We start from the raw sequence: 22,159 nt of genomic DNA, 5'->3' as shown, positions 1-22,159 counted from the left end.
GTTTTGTTAAACTCACTATTCCTAACCCTACTGCTACCCCAACCCTAACCTTAACCATAACCTAATCTTACTCTTTCCTCCCACCCTAACCATAACCATCCCCCGACCCCCCCGCTTCACTTTTAAATTCGTGCAGCCATCACGGAATGAATTAGAATGAATTTGTGCTGCCATGACGAAAATGAGGCACTTTTTGTCACAATATCACGAACAAGTAGATTAATGTATATTTCGTGCTGCTGAATCACAACTTGCTGTGAGACCAGGTTGGCACTATATATATCAAATCAAATCAATTTTATTTATATAGCGCCAAATCACAACAAACAGTTGCCCCAAGGCGCTTTATATTGTAAGGCAAAGCCATACAATAATTACGGAAAAACCCCAACGGTCAAAACGACCCCCTGTGAGCAAGCACTTGGCGACAGTGGGAAGGAAAAACTCCCTTTTAACAAGAAGAAACCTCCAGCAGAACCAGGCTCAGGGAGGGGCAGTCTTCTGCTGGGACTGGTTATATATATATATATATATATATATATATATATATATATAGCTACGGTGGGCGGCACACTGCAAAACATGCACAATGCACTATTTCTCCAATCACAGCACTGCAAATTTCCTAACAGCTCTCACGTTCAAATTGGCTGTACCGCCCGGCAACGATTTTCCAAAAAATTAACTGAAATGTTGCTGAAAAATGTACCATTTCAATTGTATTTCAAGCTTATTGTATTGCACTTTTATTTTATTTTGCAATTTCAACCAAACAATTAAAGAAATAAGAAATATATTTCTCATTTTCTTCATATCTCAGCTGCAAACAGCAAATATCAGCATTCAGTTGCTTTCAGCGTTCTGGTTCTGTGAAGGCACAGAATGCTGAAAGCAGATCAGAGACTGACGGAGGCTGTCCCTCTGCCTTTGTCCATAGATGCTGATACATTCAGAAATTTACAGTTTATTTTTAGTTTAAAGGCTCTCTGCTTCCAAAAAGCTTGGAGGAAAACCGCATTGATGAGAGGGAGGGGGAGGGGAGGGGCAGGAGAGAGCGCACAGGAGAGAGAGAGAGGGGGGGGAGGAGCCTCAGTGAAACAGGGAAGTGAAAAACTGACAATCAAATCAGTCCAGGTTCAGAAACATTTTAAAAAGATCCTTGGTATTACAAATATTACAACATAAATGTAATTTTTTTGTCTATTATTCTTGCTTTCAATGCATCTAAAACCACTCAAAATTGGTTAAAATAGGGCTTGCCAATAACATTTTAGAGGTATAAAAAAAATCCTATAGCTTCAGGGGGCTCTGTCCCCTTGACCCCCGCCAGGGGCCCCTGCTCCCCCAGCTGGTCACATAATTTGTGTGGCACCAAAATAGTTCTAGCTAGAACCCTGATGTCTCTCTCTCTCTCTCTCTCTCTCTCTCTCTCTCTCTCTCTCTCTCTCTCTCTCTCTCTCTCTCTCTCTCTCTCTCTCTCTATATATATATATACACACACACACACACACAGAGTTGTATGCAAAGGTTTGGGCACCCCTGATAATTTTCATGATTTTCCTTTATAAATCATTGGTTGTCTGGATCAAAAATTTCAGTTAAGTATATCATATAGCAGACAAACACACTATTTGAGAAGTGAAACGAAGTTTCTAGTATTTACAGAAAGTGTGCAATAATTATTTAAACAAAATTGGGCAGATGCATAAATTTCAGCACCCTTGTCATTTTACGAGGTCTGTCAATAAAGTAACAGTCCTTTTTATATTTTTCAAAAACTATATGGATTTCATTCATATGTTTTTACGTCAGACATGCTTGAACCCTCGTGCGCATGCGTGAGTTTTTCCACGCCTGTTGGCGACGTCATTCGCCTGTGAGCACGCCTTGGGAAGGAGTGGTCCCGCCCCCTCATCGGATTTTCATTGTCTGGAAATGGCGGAATGAAAAGAACTTTTTTTCCATCAGAATTTTTTCAGAAGCTGTTAGAGACTGGCACCTGGAAACCATTTGAAAAATTTATCTGGCTTTCAGTGAAAATTTTACGGGCTTCACAGAGAATAAGGACTGTTACTACAACTTTAAGGACTGCTTTAAGGACGGTCGGCGCGCCGCGCTCCAAGCTGCGACGACGAGGCACAAACCACCGGATCATTTCTAAATGGATGGCTCTGTGGATACAAGACCGTCGCGTGCTCTTTCTCTGGTTATCACAAGAGCTGGACATCAGCCATTTTCCGGCAGATTTCACTTTTAACAAGAGATTATGTCATGGAAAGCCGCGCGGAGGCTTCGCGCGTCACGACTGATTTGCTGATGGAGCGAGACAAAGGAACACCTCCATTTCGGCATGTCATGGGACAAGTTTGGACATGCCTATCTCGGCTTTCAGTGCTTACCAGTCCAGTAAGTATCAGAGAAATTGTGGAGAGCTGGGCATGTCCAAACATGTCCCATGACACGCCGAAACGGAGATGTTCCTTTGTCTCGCTCCATCAGCAAATCGGTCGTGAGACGCTAAGCCTCCACACGGCTTTCCATGACAAAATCTCTTGTTCAAAGTGAAATCTGCTGGAAAATGCTGATGTCCAGCTCTTGTGATAACCAGAGAAAGAGCACACGACGGTCTCGTATCCACAGAGCCATCCGTTTAGAAATGATCCGGTGGTTTGTGCCTCGTCGTTGCAGCTCGGAGCACGGCGCGCCAACCGTCCTTAAAGCAGTCCTTAAAGCTGTAGTAAAAGTCCTTATTCTCTGTGAAGCCCATAAAATTTTCACAGAAAGCCAGATAAATTTTTCGAATGGTTCCAGGTGCCAGTCTCTAACAGCTTCTGAAAAAATTCAGATGGAAAAAAGTCCTTTTCATTCCGCCATTTCCAGACAATGAAAATCCGACGAGGGGGCGGGACCACTCCTTCCCAAGGCGTGCTCACAGGCGAATGATGTAACTGACAGGCATGGAAAAACTCACGCATGCGCACGAGGGTTGAAGCATGTCTGACGTAAAAACATATGAATGAAATCCATATAGTTTTTGAACAAAATAAAAAGGACCGTTACTTTATGGACAGACCTCGTATTGATTTGAATACATTTAGCACTAATTATTGGAACACAAAATTGGTTTGGTAAGCTCATTGACCCTTGATCTCCTTACACAGGTGAATCCAATCATGAGAAAGGGCATTTAAGGTGACCATTTGCAAATATTTCTCCTCTTTTCATCTCTTCTAATGAGTGGCAACATGTGAGCCTCTAAACAACTCTCAAATGACCTGAAAGCAAAGATTGTTCAACATCATGGTCCATGCTTGGAAACCAACAAACCTGACTGAACTGGAGATGTTTTGTAAAGAGGAATGGTCCAAAATACCTTTAAACAGAATCCAGACTCTCATTGGAAGCTATAGCGTTAAGAGGCTGTTATTTCTGCAAGAGGAGGATCTACTAAATATTGATGTATTTTTTTCTGTTGGGGTGCCCAAATTTATGCACCTGTCTAATTTTGTTTAAATAATTATTGCACTCTCTGTAAATGCTAGAAACTTCATTTTACTTCTCATATATCAGTCTGTTTGTCTGCTATATGATATATTTAACTGAAATTTCTGATCCAGACAACCAATGATTTATAAATGAAAATCATGAAAATTATCAGGGGTGCCCAGACTTTTGCATACAACTGTATATAGTCTATGGCCAACATACACATCAGAATGGGAAATTAAAACCAGAATTAAATAATAGAACATGTGGCTAGGAATGGTGCCAAAACTACACCGGGACCACAAATTAGCAATGACTGACTCGACACACTGCTTTGAAACATTTTGAATCCTTCAAGTAGCTAACATGCAGATTCAACTCACCATAGATGTGTGTGTGCTACCTGCTGTACAGCAGTGTGTAACTGGACTTAGCAGAGTATAATTCTTATTTACATAAAATAAAATAAATTCTTCATAATAAGCCAGAGTCTGTATGGAAGATAAACAATGCTGTAATATTATCCCTTTCCATTCCTGGTCTTCCCAGCACATCTATTCTCAACTCTCTGCTTGCTGTTGTTTCCTGACATGCCAGTCTGTATTCAGAGTTAGAATCAAATCACCCATGTTTTCAATCTGTGCAGCCAACTGCTGAACACTGGCACCTACTGAAGCGTTCAAGAGTGTCCATCCAGATCAAATTATCAAGTTTTATGCCCGATGCCCTTCCACATTATGTGAAGAGTGGGCAGGGGTAGTCTTGAACCAGGAACCTTCTGTAGATAGATAGATAGATAGATAGATAGATAGATAGATAGATAGATAGATAGATAGATAGATAGATAGATAGATAGATAGATAGATAGATAGATAGATAGATAGATAGATAGATAGATAGATAGATGATGAGATGAGATTTATTGTCATTGTCATTTCACGAGTGCATCAACAACGAAATTACCTTTACACTCCAATTACCTCAGACAAGACACAGCAATTAATCCACAATTACTGGCACACATCAGAATTAAAGACAACACATATACATTTGACATTGTTTATGTGCATTAAATGTGAGGCAGTCTGTCATCCAAATTGAGGCAAAGTGGGTGAAGGCCACAGCAGGAGGGGCCCACGCCACCCAGCTTGGGGAGTTGAAGGCTGCAGCAGTAAACACCGCGCTGCCATCGAGGCGGCAGGGAGGAAGCCAGGGTGAGGGGAGTGGAGAGACATGGGGGGTAATAGGGATGGAGGGGGGGGAGACATGCGTCGTATGCAGATGAGTTAAGTTTCTGTCAGTTTCTGTCCATGTGTGTGTAAAGTCTGATGTTGCTAGGCAACAGCAGGCAGGGGGGTTAGATAGATGAGAAGGGGGAGCCAAATTCCTTCACCAAGGCCGTAGATCCTTCTGGAGGAAGAGCAGGGCATTTGACCTTCAGGAGCTGATAAGGCTGCCATGTTGATGTTAGGCGGAGAGATACAGAATTCCATTTAATACACCTCTGACCATCTCGAGTCCGAATTTATGAAGCATATTCTCCGGTCCTGAGCAGCACATTCCTTTGCAATGCAGCAATATGCTCCAAGATGGTATCCATTTTGTGTTTGAGTTCAAGAATTGAGTTCACACAGTCTGAGATTACACAGCATTGCCCAACTCATTAATCATGGCGGACAGCTGAGGGGACGAGATTCTGGTAGCAGCCGTCTTGCTAATATTCCTGTGGGTCAAGGCAGCGCACAAACCAATCGGCGCCAAACCTCCCACCATAAAAGTGAATAGAAATAAATCCTCAACATCTTCCACAGAGAGCGGAGCCAAGCATGTCACACCCCATGTCTCTCAGGCGTTGAGAGCATAGCCCGCTGGGTAGGTTCCATCGGGCATTTAGGGTCCCCCTGCCCTGATTTCCTTGTTGAAACAAATGGTGTCAATAGCGTCGAGAGACCAGCTGATCAATTCCATGGTTAATCCAAATCTTAATTTGAAGAATTCACAGTCTGGTGAAGCTGGGACTTTGAAGGTCAGAGCAGAGATAGAGAACAGAAAGGAGGAGAGGACAGTGGAGGAATGCAACCGTCCTTGCCAGAGTCCCAAGATGAACAGATAGATATTGCTCAGACCATTTGAGTTATTTTGTTCACATTCATTATTTTAAAATCAAAAACATCTTGTTTTATGTGAGTGGTTGTGAAGTTAACTCAGTTCATCCAAGTGCACTGCAAAAATGCCGTTTCATGGTTTCAACAAAAACCAGGGGCCCTGTAGGACAACTGTGATGATGAGAAACTGGGGCTGAGCACAAAATACTGAATAGCAAGTATGAGTTTTCTATTGGGATTATGGTGAGTTTACTCAAATTCTTGGGGGAGGGGAGCCACAGACCCAAAACCCCACCGTAGTATGATTCTTTCAGCTGTGAATCGAAGTTGTTAAATGGTCTGCATGACTGATGGTCAGAAATGTCTTCTGAACAAATTTGATGTTAAAATGACATCACTTTCTGCAGGCTTGTGGGGCACAACTTTGACTGAAAACATGTCAGAAAACAGGGAACTGTTTGTCCGAACCACACTGCGGGAGTTGCTTGTCTACCTGCTGTTTCTGTTGGATATATGCCTGTGTAAGTATACTGATAGTATTAACCTAAAGTACATGCACTCAATTGCAAATGTCTATTTCTGATACTTGATATTGGCCCCATATTCACTTACATGCTCATTACACTATTTCTGAAACACTGAATTTAATTTAAAGTCATGATATTTCTACTGTTCAGCAATGAATGGGATTTCTAAATATTCTAAAATAATTTAAAAGTTGGCTGTCACTTTGCAGGCAACTTTACAGTTATCAAATCCATTAAAGTATATTTTCAATTAAAATAACAAGCATGATTTATGCCAACATTAGCCAATCTTAGTGTATGTTTTGTTTTTTTGTTTTTTCTGTGTTAGTTGCATGTTGAAGAGTTCACGTGTATATTTTGGTGAAATGTTACTGTACAACAGCACTTTAATGTGTTGATTCACCGTCAAAAGCCTCCCTCTGCTATAACAAACACCCACCCCCGCCAGTGTTTTTGTCTCGCTGATCATTTAGACAGAAGAAAACAAGGGTACGGCTCTCTTGCCTTTTGGAGATAAGAGCATTTAGCCTCGTCCATTGTCGCTTTGTCTGCGTTAGATTGACATTGTTTGATGAGGCCATTTGTGTCAGACGAGCATGCACTCTCTCTAAACAAATTACAGCCTCTAATACAGATCTGTCCCACTGATGGGACACAAACACAGCTCAACAAAAAGTCTCCAGTCAGGCCTTTGCGTGTCGCCTTATCTTCATCCTTTCAATGCACAGCATTTGGATCCTGACGAAAGCCAGGTTGGGTGTAACGACGTCATTCCATTGTCTTTTAGTGACATATGGTATGACCAGCTCAAGCACCTACTATTACACTAAAGCCATGACTGACCTGTTTGTGAATACGGCCGGTGAAAGTGGGCTGAACTTCCAGTCCATTAGCACGATGGCCGACTTCTGGACCGTGAGTTTTCGTTCCTCTTTATTTCAGTCACACAGATCAAAATACAAAACAACTCCAGCATCAAATAACATCTCCACCTCTCTTTTTATGAACAGTATGCTCAGGGCCCATTACTGGATGGGCTCTATTGGACGAGATGGTACAACAACCAGTCCCTCGATAGTGGAGATCAATCCTTCATCTACTATGAGAACATGCTGCTGGGGGTCCCCAGGATGAGGCAGATTAAGATCAAGAACAACTCCTGCCAAGTCCACAGTGATTTCCAAGACGAGATCACAGGATGTTTCGATGTCTACAATGACCAGGAGGAAGATGATCTCAGCTTTGGACTCATCAATAGCACCGCGTGAGCCACATTCTGATTTGTTCGACTATGTTCCAAGGTAGAATAATTAAAGACTGTCCTCCTTTGTTCATGCTGTCTGCTTTTGATGTGTAGCTGGACCTACCACAAAGAAAAAGAGTTCAAAGGTTCCTCACACTGGGGGCTGCTAACCACATACAGCGGCTCAGGCTACTATCAGGACCTGAGTCAAACCAAAGATGAAAGTGCAGCCATCCTGCTGGAACTGGTGGACAACCTGTGGCTGGACCGAGGAACCAGAGTGGTCTTCATTGACTTCTCTACTTACAACGCAAACATCAACATGTTCTGTGTCATCAGGTCAGGAGCACAATTAAGAAATTGACCATTTCTGTTTCTTGTGCTCAACCACTGGTTTACCATTTTTTTCTTCCTCTCATAACTACAGGTTGGTGGTTGAATTCCCAGCAACGGGTGGAGCCATCCCATCTTACCAGATCAGAACAGTGAAACTGATTCGCTACATCACCCACTGGGATTACTTCGTCCTTGCCTGTGAGATGGTCTTCTGTGTGTTCATCCTCTACTACATCGTGGAGGAGATTCTTGAATTGCAAATACACAAGTTGTCCTACTTTAAAAGCATCTGGAACATACTGGATATTGTAGTAATACTGGTAAGAAATGCAGGATTCATACGTGTCATTTTATTGGGTTTACTAGTGAACCTAATGACATAGCATATTTCTCCTACTCAGCTTGCCATTGTTGCCATCACTTTCAATATTTTCCGCACCATCAAAGTGGACAGTTTGCTTGGCAACCTGCTGCAACAGCCTGACACCTATGCTGATTTTGAATTTCTAGCATTCTGGCAAATGCAATACAACAATATGAATGCGGTGAACCTGTTCTTTGCATGGATCAAGGTAAAACATTGACAATCTTCAACTCTCAGCAATATTTCTGAACATTTTTTGGGGGTGGCATAAACCCGGTTTGCTTTTGTGCCCGTAGATTTTCAAGTACATCAGTTTTAATAAGACCATGACTCAGCTGTCCTCCACACTGGCTCGATGCGCCAAAGACATTCTGGGATTTGCCATCATGTTCTTTATCGTGTTCTTCGCATATGCTCAACTTGGATACCTGCTGTTTGGGACAGAGGTTGAAACCTTCAGCACGTTTGTCAAGTGCATGTAAGAGATATCGTCCACTATAAGAACAGTTTTTAAGCCGATTAGCCACAAAATTACTCATTGTTTTGTTTTGTTTGTTTTTCTTCCTGCAGCTTCACACAGTTTAGGATTATTCTTGGAGACTTTGATTACGATGCCATTGACCGCGCTAACAGAGTTCTTGGGCCAATCTATTTTGTCACCTATGTGTTCTTTGTTTTCTTCGTGCTGCTGGTGAGTTATTCTGTTACACAGAGTCTTCGCTTGTAAAATAATAGAAGGAGAAGTTCTCAGTGTCTCTTCATGGATCTGTTTCTTAGAACATGTTTTTGGCCATCATAAACGACACGTATTCTGAGGTCAAGGAGGAGCTCTCATCACAAAAAGATGAGCTACACATTACTGACATCATCAAACAGGTATCTGCAACCAACATGTCTTCAATATGTATTTGAATGTGTACTCAACAAAACATTCAACACAACAGTAAAAATACATCAATACATTATTGGGAACGGCCTACAAAATATTGATTTTGGATAGTAATTTCTTCTGTCATAATTTTTAAGTAAGAGTGGAACGATACATTGGCTCCACAATACGATAATATCATGATGCCCTTATCACAATTTGATATACAGTAGTGTTCAGAATAATAGTAGTGCTATGTGACTAAAAAGATTAATCCAGGTTTTGAGTATATTTCTTATTGTTACATGGGAAACAAGGTACCAGTAGATTCAGTAGATTCTCACAAATCCAACAAGACCAAACATTCATGATATGCACACTCTTAAGGCTATGAAATTGGGCTATTAGTAAAAAAAAAAGTAGAAAAAGTAGTAGTAAAAAGTAGTACTTTTTTTTTTTTTTACTAATAGCCCAATTTCATAGCCTTAAGAGTGTGCATATCATGAATGCTTGGTCTTGTTGGATTTGTGAGAATCTACCTTGTTTCCCATGTAACAATAAGAAATATACTCAAAACCTGGATTAATCTTTTTAGTCACATAGCACTACTATTATTCTGAACACTACTGTATATCACGATACAGTCACTGTTCACCATAGTTATGTAGACATAATCTGTGTTGTGAATCTTTAACTTTAAAAAAACATTATTCTGCAATAAATTACATAAATTGTAATCCTCAATGTTGTTTGTTTCTTATTTGTATATTTTATAAATGATTTACAATTTTTCTGCAAGAGATCATGTCAACAATGCAGTCATTCGCTTTTCATGGTATCACGAAACTCATTTAATTAAAAAAAAAACCCATACAATTCGATACAGGCTCCAAAATATGGGTATCTCAATAATCTATCCTTCCACCCCTATTTTTTAAAAGGTTTATTTTTTGTGTCAAGACATTCCTATTGGTAGATTTCAGATTCTATACAGTTTGTGTAATTGGACATTTGCCAAACCTTTAGAAATTTGGTGGACAAATATCCAGGGTTAGTGTCCTAATTAAATGGTTGTTTGTATCATCCTGACACAAATTTTAGGAATGATACAGTTGTGTCCAAATGAAAGAGAAATGGCATTAATGAAATTTCAATGTCATGTCAAGCCAATTATTTTATTATATGAGTGAAGCGTCGCGCAGCGGCGTGAAGCTCACTCATGGTACAGGGTGTCCAAAACAGGAAGTGCCAAAATTCAAATCCACAGTAAAACAGGAAATGTTCAAATGTCAAACACTTCCTGAATTGATAGACGAGATCCCATGGAATCTCGCGGGAACTCAGTGGCAAGCTCACACTCAAACAGGAAGTGCCAAATTCTCAGTCACAGTGAAACAGGAAATATCCATTGTTAAACACTTCCTGTCATGGGTGGAGCTAGAGCGGAGGCCGGGGTTTCACTGGACTCCCCTGAAATCTGATTGGACACAGATGATTGACATGTCACGTCACCACACGTCTGTTTGAAAGACCTGCATGTTCAAATCAGTGAGTCACATTGACTGCTAGGTTCCTCCTGTCCAGTAGTTGGTGCTGTGTACCACAAAAAGTTTGAATCCGCCTTAGTAGAAGAAGAAAAATGTTTGCTTCAGATTTGAACTGAGCACGTTGTTTGAACTGTGGACTTCTAATGACACCAAACTTATATTGGTGAGTAAATGACCGTATTTTATGTCAGAAATGAGGTCCAAGTTGTTAAAAGCAGCATTTCTCCTTTAATTCAGGTTGACTTATGTACACATGTTTAAGCTAACAGACAGCAGCTGGTTCATGCTCTGTTGGCTTATTGGTGCAGCAGATAACTGAAACAATGCTTCAAATGGTGATACAAGCATCAAATTCAGCACAAATACAGCTGGAGCAAAATGAATGGAGAATTTTAACTTTTGACCCCTGTACAAACTGAAACGGACCTTGGTATTTCACACATTTTAATTTGTTTATTCCATTTCAAATACTTTTTTTTTTGTGTAAAATTATCTTCCCTAACTCAAACTGAAAGCAAATCTCTACAACTTGATATAAATCAAATCAGTTTTATTTATATAGCGCCAAATCACAACAAACAGTTGCCCCAAGGCGCTTTATATTGTAAGGCAAAGCCATACAATAATTATGGAAAAACCCCAACGGTCAAGTGGGAAGGAAAAACTCCCTTTTAATAGGAAGAAACCTCCAGCAGAACCAGGCTCAGGGAGGGGCAGTCTTCTGCTGGGACTGGTTGGGGCTGAGTGAGAGAACCAGGAAAAAGACATGCTCTGGAGGGGAGCAGAGATCAATCACTAATGATTAAATGCAGAGTCGTGCATACAGAGCAAAAAGAGAAAGAAACACTCAGTGCATCATGGGAACCCCCCCAGCAGTCTAAGTCTATAGCAGCATAACTAAGGGATGGTTCAGGGTCACCTGATCCAGCCCTAACTATAAGCTTTAGCAAAAAGGAAAGTTTTAAGCCTAATTTTAAAAGTAGAGAGGGTGTCTGTCTCCCTGATCTGAATTGGGAGCTGGTTCCACAGGAGAGGAGCCTGAAAGCTGAAGGCTCTGCCTCCCATTCTACTCTTACAAACCCTAGGAACTACAAGTAAGCCTGCAGTCTGCGAGCGAAGCGCTCTATTGGGGTGATATGGTACTATGAGGTCCCTAAGATAAGATGGGACCTGATTATTCAAAACCTTATAAGTAAGAAGAAGAATTTTAAATTCTATTCTAGAATTAACAGGAAGCCAATGAAGAGAGGCCAATATGGGTGAGATATGCTCTCTCCTTCTAGTCCCTGTCAGTACTCTAGCTGCAGCATTTTGAATTAACTGAAGGCTTTTCAGGGAACTTTTAGGACAACCTGATAATAATGAATTACAATAGTCCAGTCTAGAGGAAATAAATGCATGAATTAGTTTTTCAGCATCACTCTGAGACAAGACCTTTCTAATTTTAGAGATATTGCGCAAATGCAAAAAAGCAGTCCTACATATTTGTTTAATATGCGCTTTGAATGACATATCCTGATCAAAAATGACTCCAAGATTTCTCACAGTATTACTAGAGGTCAGGGTAATGCCATCCAGAGTAAGGATCTGGTTAGACACCATGTTTCTAAGATTTGTGGGGCCAAGTACAATAACTTCAGTTTTATCTGAGTTTAAAAGCAGGAAATTAGAGGTCATCCATCTCTTTATGTCTGTAAGACAGTCCTGCAGTTTAGCTAATTGGTGTGTGTCCTCTGGCTTCATGGATAGATAAAGCTGGGTATCATCTGCGTAACAATGAAAATTTAAGCAATGCCGTCTAATAATACTGCCTAAGGGAAACATGTATAAAGTGAATAAAATTGGTCCTAGCACAGAACCTTGTGGAACTCCATAATTAACCTTAGTCTGTGAAGAAGATTCCCCATTTACATGAACAAATTGTAATCTATTAGATAAATATGATTCAAACCACCGCAGTGCCTTTAATACCTATGGCATGCTCTAATCTCTGTAATAAAATTTTATGGTCAACAGTATCAAAAGCAGCACTGAGGTCTAACAGAACAAACACAGAGATGAGTCCACTGTCTGAGGCCATAAGATCATTTGTAACCTTCACTAATGCTGTTTCTGTACTATGATGAATTCTAAAACCTGACTGAAACTCTTCAAATAGACCATTCCTCTGCAGATGATCAGTTAGCTGTTTTACAACTACCCTTTCAAGAATTTTTGAGAGAAAAGGAAGGTTGGAGATTGGCCTATAATTAGCTAAGATAGCTGGGTCAAGTGATGGCTTTTTAAGTAATGGTTTAATTACTGCCACCTTAAAAGCCTGTGGTACATAGCCAACTAACAAAGATAGATTGATCATATTTAAGATCGAAGCATTAATTAATGGTAGGGCTTCCTTGATATAAATGAATTAAAAATCTAAAATCTAGCTTCCTGATGAAGTGGTGTCGAGGAGGATTTTCTTAAAAAGAAGACCTGAAAATTCAGCTACAATTTGCCAGAAAGTACATTTAAGATGAAAGACTAGATTTGATGTTTTGGTGAAATAAACATTTGTATTTCTTCATAATTGAGTCCAAGACATATTCAGTGATTTGGAAATGTTCATGTTTCCATCCCCTGACTTGTCTAAAGAAAACTGGCAATAAAACTGATTATTATTTACAGGTTTTATCAAGTTAAGAGATTTACTTTCAGTTTGAGTTTGAGGAAGATAATTTCAGAAATGTTTATTTTTTTATTTTGTATTTCTTGTATTTAAAAAGGCATAAACAAATTAAAATGTGTGAAATTCCAAGTGTCCCAATACCTTTGGAGGACACAGTATCCTAACCTTATGATGAATGCAAAATGAGTGTGGTATTATTACTGTTTTGTTTAAGAAGGTTTAATTTTCACTGTAGCTGCACTTTGTGTCAAATCATAGTCATATCTTATATCATATTGATATGAAAATTCAGTAAGGTATATCTTCTATTATACATTACAAATCTAAGGTGGAACTCTACTAGTGTTTACTAAGGTACATCTAAATATCTTTAAAAAGAGAGAGAGAGAGAGAGCGAGAGAGAGAGAGAGAGAGAGAGAGAGAGAGAGAGAGAGAGAGAGAGAGAGAGAGAGAGAGAGAGAGAGAGTGGAGCCACTTAGGTCCCTGGTCTTGAGATCCAGGGATGGTAGGTTGAAAAGCTTTTTTATCCCATGGGAACTCTCCCTACACACCTAAGCAGCTCAAGAATATGGACAGCATGTATATAAGTGACATTTATATGACAATTTATATGACAATATTGAGATACAATAATTTGGCCATATTGTACAGCCCTACTGTCAACTAGCTGAAAACTTTGAACATTAATTTACATCTACATTTAAAAAATGTTTAAAGCGGCAGGAGGTTAAGAGGACTGTAATTGGGGTGTCAGCTGAAAAGCAAAAAAAAGAAAAATGCTTAAAAAGGTGGGGAGTATGAGGTGCTCCGCCCCCCACCAGAAGCTGAAAGGTTTTAGCCATGCTAATGCTCCCCTGAAGCATTTACCCAAAATAAAGTCTGAAGGACCTAAATGACATGGTGAGATGCTGATGAACTTCGCTCATTCATGTCCGCGACATTAGAGCTAAATCTCAACAAGCATCATTTCAATGCACTTTACATATAAAGCAGATGAAGAGCATCGTCTGTGTTACATCATTTACATTTAATGCACATGCCGTGCACACGCAAACACGTGCGCGATGCATTCATAATGCACCCGTAATACTGCCGTGATAATCGCAATGCGTCGGATCTGTTTCCTCGCTACATGCGTTATACAACCGTGATTGTTCATCATATATTCGCTATACATTATTAATATATCTATAATTCATACTGGGACATTTGTCATTTTTAGCCATTTTTGTTGCGGACGACAACAAATGCCCAACATTTGTATACTCAATTCATGCGTAACTAATTCTCTCCCCAGTGGGACAGGGCCCTTAGTGATAGTGAATGCAGTGTACAGTTTTAAAATGTAAAGGTTAAAATTAAAATACAGTGCAGGTTGTTTTCTGTTTTGGAACAGAGTGGGGGTCAGTCTGTGTGCAGGGCGTGCATTCAAGGGCTCACTGTTTACTGTCTTCTGTAAAATTCTTGTGGATACAAAATATACATCCATTATCCCATGAAGGCATGTTGCACTCTTCAGCAGAACAGTTTTCACATTAACAGACACATTATATTTTTGTAGTAACGTGTTGTCATAAGTGCAGACATTAGCACACAGAATACACACAGGGGACTGCATTCAGTGTCGCTTGTAATCATCAGTATCCTGGTGTATAATCATGTATAATACTATGATGCACAACTTCAGACTTTTTTATGGTAGTAACTGTACTTTAATCTGAATATATGGATGTTGTACAGTTTTAGTACTTCTCGTCCTGCCGCTGTGTGTCCTTAGCAAACCAGAGACCATTAGAATGATTGAATCAGACTAAAGGAAGCTGGTTTGTAAAACTGAATCATTTTAAGTTTTTTTGGAACATGTTAAGTTCATGAATATGAAAACTGAGTGTACAAGTATCATGTTTCCTGCAACAAACTTTATCATCCTGTTCAAAAAGATAATATCAGAGAGTTGTGTTGGACATTTTGCTCATAACAAAAACATGACAAATGGCTTTATTTTTATTGGCTTCAGAGCTACATGAAGACATTCATGAAGCTGAAACTTAAGAAGGAGAAAATATCCAATGTGCAGAAGGCGCTACAGTCTGGATCTGGAGAAATTGAGTTTAAGGACTTCAGAGAAACACTGAAGGAGTAAGTAATAAAATACACAAGACAAGAACAAACCAACAGGACAGCGTGATGTTCACCATCTCCACTGTGACCTAACAGGATGGGACATGCAGATCATGAAATTGCTGCAGCTTTCTCACAGTTTGACCATGACAGGAATGATATTCTTGATGAAGCTGAACAAGAGAAGATGAAAACAGAGCTGGAAGAAAAAAGGGTTTGGAGCTAAACGCAGTTTGACAGTCAGCTTGATAAACAACATTAAATCTAGACTATGCTGTTTTTCCTTTAACAACTCTTCTGTGTCCTTCTAGGATGCCCTATGTGCTGAACTCAACAATCTGGGACAAAAATACCAGAATGACTTACTGGAGAAGCCTCCTGTGAACTCTCATGAACAAACGAGTCATCTTAATCAAACCCGAGTGGAACCAGAGGAATTTGTGAGGTGTGAAGAGTTTCTTTAAAGCAAAACATTAGAGACCATAAGTTTAAATACATCGTGACAAATCAAATGTTCTCATGGCACAGCATATTCTACTTTCACCAAATTATGTGCATGTTAGATCAGAGCAGCGCGGTGGCTCAGGTGGTTAGTTTGCATCTGCAGCTGCACCATGAAGGGAATAAAAACTTGCAGTGTGTATGCTGTGACAACCTCCAAGCAAAAACTGGAGCGGCCCAGTAGATATGTGTGTTTTGTCAGTTACAATGTCTATGTTTTCCATATGAAGTTATTTAAAATAGTATTAATACAATACATTTATTTCAGTTTTTAGTCACAACATCAGATTTCCAGTGGGTCACTGTTTACACAACACTTACCGACACGAGCGCTCTCATTCACCTCGTCTTCCCTTCTCCACTGGGAATTGAAAAAAACTGCACTTTTGCAGCCGAAAACAAAACAGAACACCTTTTTCCCATTGTGGGAAGAGACTAATCCCCGGGTGGAGTGTGGGAGTGTTGGCACAAACCATTTGGAAGGTGGTGGTTTCAGTGGAAACCATTTTAAAAAGGCACGTCTTAAACCAGCAGATCTGCTATGCTTTTAAGTTTACTGAGCTGGGCTGAAAGGTTTCTCCTGAAACTCCTACACTCCACCCGGGGATTCTCTGCCATCCTCGTGCCGGCTGTCCCCATATATGGTCAAATCCCGCGATATCACATAGGGGGTCAAACGAGACTGTGCTACCCTATTGTCTGTAGACCTCCGAGACAGGATTGTCTGGAGGCACAAATCTGGAGAAGGGGACAGAAACATTTGTGCTGCTTTGAAGGTCCCAATGAGCACAGTGGCCTCCATCATCTGTAAATGGAAGAAGATCAAATCCACCAGGGCTCTTCCTAGAGCTGGCCACCTGTCTAAACTGAGCGTCCGAGGGGGGGAAGGGCCTTTGTCAGGGAGTTGACCAAGAACCCAGTGGTCACTCTGTCAGAGCTCCAGCATTCCTCTGTGGAGAGAGGAGAAACTTCCAGAAGAACAACCAGCAATCCACCAATCAGGCCTGTATGGTAGAGTGGCCAAACAGAAGCCACTCCTTAGTAAAAGGCACATGGCAGCCCACCTGGAGTTTGACAAAAAAGCACCTGAAGGACTCTCAGACTAGGAGAAACAAAATTCTCTGGTCTGATGAGACAAAGATTGAACTGTTTGGCATCATATTTGGAGGAAACCAGGCACCATCCCTACAGTGAAGCATGGTGGTGGCAGCATCATGCTGTGGGGATGTTTTTCATAGCAGGAACTGTGAGACTAGTCAGGATTGAGGGAAAGATGAATGCAGCAATGTACAGAGACATCCTGGATGAAAACCTGCTCCAGAGCGCTCTTGACCTCAGACTGGGGTGACAGTTCATCTTTCAGCAGGACAGTGACCATAAACACACAGCCAAGATATCAAATGAGTGTCTTCAGGACAACTCTGTGAATGTCCGTGAGTGGCCCAGCCAGAGCCCAGACCTGAATCCGATTGAACATCTCTGGAGAGATCAATCAATCAATCAATTTTTTTTTTTTTATATAGCGCCAAATCACAACAAACAGTTGCCCCAAGGCGCTTTATATTGTAAGGCAAGACCATACAATAATTATGTAAAACCCCAACGGTCAAAACGACCCCCTGTGAGCAAGCACTTGGCTACAGTGGGAAGGAAAAACTCCCTTTTAACAGGAAGAAACCTCCTGCAGAACCAGGTTCAGGGAGGGGCAGTCTTCTGCTGGGACTGGTTGGGGCTGAGGGAGAGAATCAGGAAAAAGACATGCTGTGGAGGGGAGCAGAGATCGATCACTAATGATTAAATGCAGAGTGGTGCATACAGAGCAAAAAGAGAAAGAAACAGTGCATCATGGGAACCCCCCAGCAGTCTACGTCTATAGCAGCATATGAAAATGATCTGAAAATGTCTGTGCACCGATGCTCCCCATCCAACCTGATGGAGCTTGAGAGGTGCTACAAAGAGGAATGGACCAAACTGTCCAATGACAGGTGGACCAAGCTTGTGGCATCATATTCAAGAAGACTTGAGGCTGTAATTGCTGTCAAAGGTGTATCAACGAAGTATTGTTGGTGTGTACATGTGTCGTCTTAGTTTTTTATTTGTAATAAATTTGCAAATGTTAAAAAGAAAAAACTTTCTTTATGTTGTCATTATGGGGTGTTGTGAGTAGATTTTGAGGGGAAAAATTAATTCACTCCATTTTGGAATAAGGTTGTAACATCATAAAATGTGGAAAAAGTGAAGTGATGTGAATACTTTCTGGATCCACCGTATGGCAACTCCTGACCCACTAAAAATCTGAAGTAGTGAATAAAAATTTAAATAATACTTTTATTTTTAAATACCTTTATATGGAAATATAGTAGATATTCTAACTGAAAGAGATGCAGAAAATTGAATTGGAAAGTTTTTAGACAGTGTACATAAACGTAGACACTGTTCTTCAAAACATTTTTATCATAACAGATGAGAATACCCCTTTAACATCAATAAACCTCAGCACCTTTTTAAAAATATAAAATGGAATGTTTTTTTATATTATTATTACCTTTCTTTGTAAAGACTAAGGAGGCAGGTTCTCCACCTTGAAAGCTCAGTAGCAAACATCACGTCCAGGTTTGAGTTCATCATGGAGAACATGAGCTTCCATGAAAACAACAAAGAACCGTCAGGGAAACTGTCTGCAACCAACAATCAGGTGAGTATGAAAGAGAGTTTATTAAAAGACAGCAACCTATTTTTAGATGTTTAGGGATCAGCTTTTCACTCAGGACAAAAATGATTTGAATCAGCACATTATTGATTTAAAATACAAACACCACCATGTAGAAGTGGTGTCGCAGACCGAACGGTCCCCCCTAAAACTTGCTCCGCCCTGCCTTCACTGCACATGCGTCATTAGCCGCGGTTCACAGATTATCACCTCGTTTCTGTTGCAAACTGCCTCCAGTCATCATCTGTCTCAGCAACAGATATCTGAAGCTTTTCTACAACAATCATTGCCACATAAATTCAGCATCATTTCATCATAAAAGATGGAGGAAGTGATCAGAGCGCCGCAGCTAGATGAGCTGCTAGCTGATGCGTTCACTGCGCGTCGGTCATTTCAAAGCGTCACCAAGTATCACCTCATTTCTGCTAAAACTGACCTGAGAATGATTTAAGAGGTTTTACTTTGTCATCTGATGAGTAATTATCCCATTAATCCATTTGATTGCTTTGGGTGAAGAGACGCTGTCTCAGAGCTCCGAAATGACGCATGCGCAGTGGAGGCAGGGCGGAGCAATTTTTAGGGGCGGACCGTTCAGTCTGCGACAGCGGCTAATTAATGGCTGGCTGCTGCTGCTGTCCAGTCAACTGTCAAGGACGGACTCATTAAGCGGATATGTGTATATATATATATCCAGTTGTCTTAAAATGTTTCTTTACTGAGGTAAACATGCTCACATTTACCTCTGCGCGGTAACTGGACACTTGAGCGCTTTAGGCTTTGCTGAGTGTTGAATGTGAGAAGATGATCCTAAAACATCGAAACACAGAGCCAAGGACGAAAAACGTCAGAGTTGTGCTTCAAATGTCGTTGGGCGTTTATTTGTGTTCATGAATATCAGAGTTCATGATATGAATGAAAATGAAAAACATTAAACCAGACCAACATCAATATTTTGTTGATTATTTGGGAGAGGACAAGCACATTTTGTGGCAGTGGCATGTTGTTTCGGCACTTCGGTGGCAGCTGTATCTGTCGCGGCAGATGCCAGTGTTTTGCAACTTTAGCTATTTTGTATCATATATGTATGTATTGTATATTATTATACAAAATGATCTTTATCAGTTCACCTGTGTCAAACTACAAACGGCGGCTCGTTGACTGCTGCCTTTTATCAGCATTTATTATATATTATTAGGCTATGTAGAGAGAAATATATATGTATGTTATACAACGTTTCATATATATTATACAAAGCTAGGTCTTCATTATTTCACCTGTTTTAAACTACGCATGGCATTGGCTGCTGTACCCTCAAACAACAAACTACTGTAGTAGCGCCCCCTGTGGTGCACTATGAATTTGCATATAGACAAATAAATCTCTATTCTACTCAATGATCTTTCCATCCATTGACCTCAGAATTTTACAGTTAGTTACTGCTGGCTTTGAGTCACTGAATATATTTTGAAAATAAATAAATAAATAAGTAAATCTCTCAAAGTTAGCTATGACACTGTCTGATTCACATGGGAAAAATAAAGAGACCAGTCAGCATCTGTTCATGTATTTTCTATTATTAAATAAAAAAATAAATTAAAACAAATACTATAAAAATACAAATAAAGATACAAAACAATATTTAACACTCAGTATAAAAATCAGCCTTCAAATCTGGGGTAAACATTGTAATTCTTCTTGTGCACAATTTGTGTGCACAAATAAGTCTTTGTCCTTTTTCGTTTCAAAGATGAAACATTTCAGCTGGAGATCCACCTTCATCTTTACCTTCCCAGCTGTGAAGGTTCTTCAGGATCTCAGTTTTGTCCATGGAACTTTTTTCACGGATAGTAAAAACAAAATATATTTTATGTAAATCAAATGTTTTTATGTTGTTGATGTTGTTTTTATAGGCTATTTTAATATATTTTATTATGTAATCATTTAGCCTAATATTCTCGGTAACTATAGGCTATACATATTATTTCCACACTTCTGTTTATTTTTCTTTATGTAATTTATGAGACTTGGCTTGGTATTTTTACATCGAATTGACATATATTAAAAATGAGTGATTCCAAACAAGAAAAAATATATACTGGCATCTGTCACGGCAGATATAGAAAACACTGGCATCTGAATATACAGAATATACTGGAATCTGAAGATACTGGAATCTGCTGTGGCATGTCTTCTGGCAGCTACAGCTGCCACTGGAAGTGCAGAGATTATTTCTTGACCAACACTGAAGGCCTCCAGCACAATTCAGTCCAAACAAAGCAGATTTTGAAAATCTTTGCATAGCATCATGTCTGCACACATGCTGCAAATTCAGCCAGATTAGTTCACCTGCCTTTGTTTGCCTAAATATCTGAATTTTAGGTTTTTTTATTCCTGTCCAGGCAGATGAAGGCGTGTCATATGATAATGTGGAGCTGTGCACAAAGAGAGGCACGTGTGCTGAAAAACCATCCAGGAGTCCAGCCCTTCAGACCACGCCCACATACGACTGTCACCTGTGAATCAAACATCATCAGCAAGTTTTCTGCACGTTCGAAACTTTTGGATTCTTGACTTTGCATCAATGTTGTCAAATACAGTTACTTTAGGCTTAAAATCTAAGATTATATCAATAAGAAGTAAGAACTACTCCCAATATATTACAGGAGACTAATATATCAGATCCGCATCTTTCCTCCAATGGTTTTTGTTTGCTAAGATAATTCTGTAAATATGACGGCATATCTCTTTAAACTATAGCCACTTTTATTTCACTGAAACCACTAAACTGTATAAAACTTTTGAGATGCTTCAACTTAGGCTGCTGAACTAAAGTTTAAAAAGTCATTGTGGGCTCAGTGTGCATGAAGCATATTATTCAGGACTAATTCTATATTCTTGATTACTTCTCCACACGTGGCCCCTGTAGGACCTTTTCTTTAACTTATGCTAAAAAGTTTTTTTTTTTTTTTTTTTTAGTATATGCAAAAATGATTTGCATTTGATTTACATGTGAAAACATGAACTTCAGTTTCCAACATTCATCTGTATAAAAGACAGTTTTTGTATAAATGTAAGCCTAGTGTTTGTTTGTTTGTTTGTTTTTTCATTTAAATATAACAGTAGTTTGAACAAACAAAAAGAAAAAAAATCAGTTTCACCACTTTAGGACACCGGGAAAAAAATGTTTGTTTGTTTTTTTCCAACTTTCTCTGCAGTATTTGTGTCAAGCCACTGTAGATATGTTACAAAACATCATATATATTTTTTAATATAAACACTTTATTTATAACATTTGTTCAAACAACTGAGCAAATGCATAAAAGCATCACTGAATAAAATATAAGACTTGAATAGATACCCACTATGTAATTATTTCATTCTGTTCATGCTGTTATACAAAAAATGAATGTTTATGAGTTCAATGGTATGAATATTTCATGAGGTGAAAGATGGAATGTTCCATTCAACGAGGTGAAGCCGAGTTGAATGGCGTAGCAGATTGTTTTGTGTGTGTTAGAAGAATTAGCACCGTCAATTAGCTCATTCAAATCATCCGTCAGCAAAACAAACTCTGCCTTGTTTAGCTAACATGAATGAGCTAATTGATGGTGCTAATTCTTCTAACACACACACACAAATCAAATCCACTACACCATAAGTCATCTGGAGGCATGAAGAGCTGTTAG

At 39.6% G+C, this 22,159-nt stretch overlaps 1 protein-coding gene across 1 annotated transcript; it reads left to right on the top strand.

Moving 5' to 3' along the window:
* The first annotated feature begins 5,934 nt into the window (after positions 1-5,934).
* pkd2l1 (polycystic kidney disease 2-like 1) lies at positions 5,935-21,089 on the top strand. The gene is made up of 15 exons (XM_034184418.1): positions 5,935-5,944; positions 5,999-6,112; positions 6,906-7,033; positions 7,129-7,382; positions 7,476-7,700; positions 7,789-8,017; positions 8,099-8,269; positions 8,358-8,539; positions 8,632-8,752; positions 8,839-8,937; positions 15,159-15,280; positions 15,359-15,476; positions 15,574-15,707; positions 18,323-18,458; positions 20,873-21,089. Exons 1-15 carry the CDS (start codon positions 5,935-5,937, stop codon positions 20,990-20,992), a joined length of 2,163 nt encoding a protein of 720 aa, XP_034040309.1. The 3' UTR covers positions 20,993-21,089.
* The last annotated feature ends 1,070 nt before the right edge of the window (positions 21,090-22,159 follow it).

This window comes from Thalassophryne amazonica, chromosome 13 (assembly GCF_902500255.1).
Source record: "Thalassophryne amazonica chromosome 13, fThaAma1.1, whole genome shotgun sequence".
NCBI classification, from domain to species: domain Eukaryota; kingdom Metazoa; phylum Chordata; class Actinopteri; order Batrachoidiformes; family Batrachoididae; genus Thalassophryne; species Thalassophryne amazonica.
Note: the sequence above shows the minus strand (reverse complement) of the source record. Positions and strands in the feature narration are given on the sequence as shown.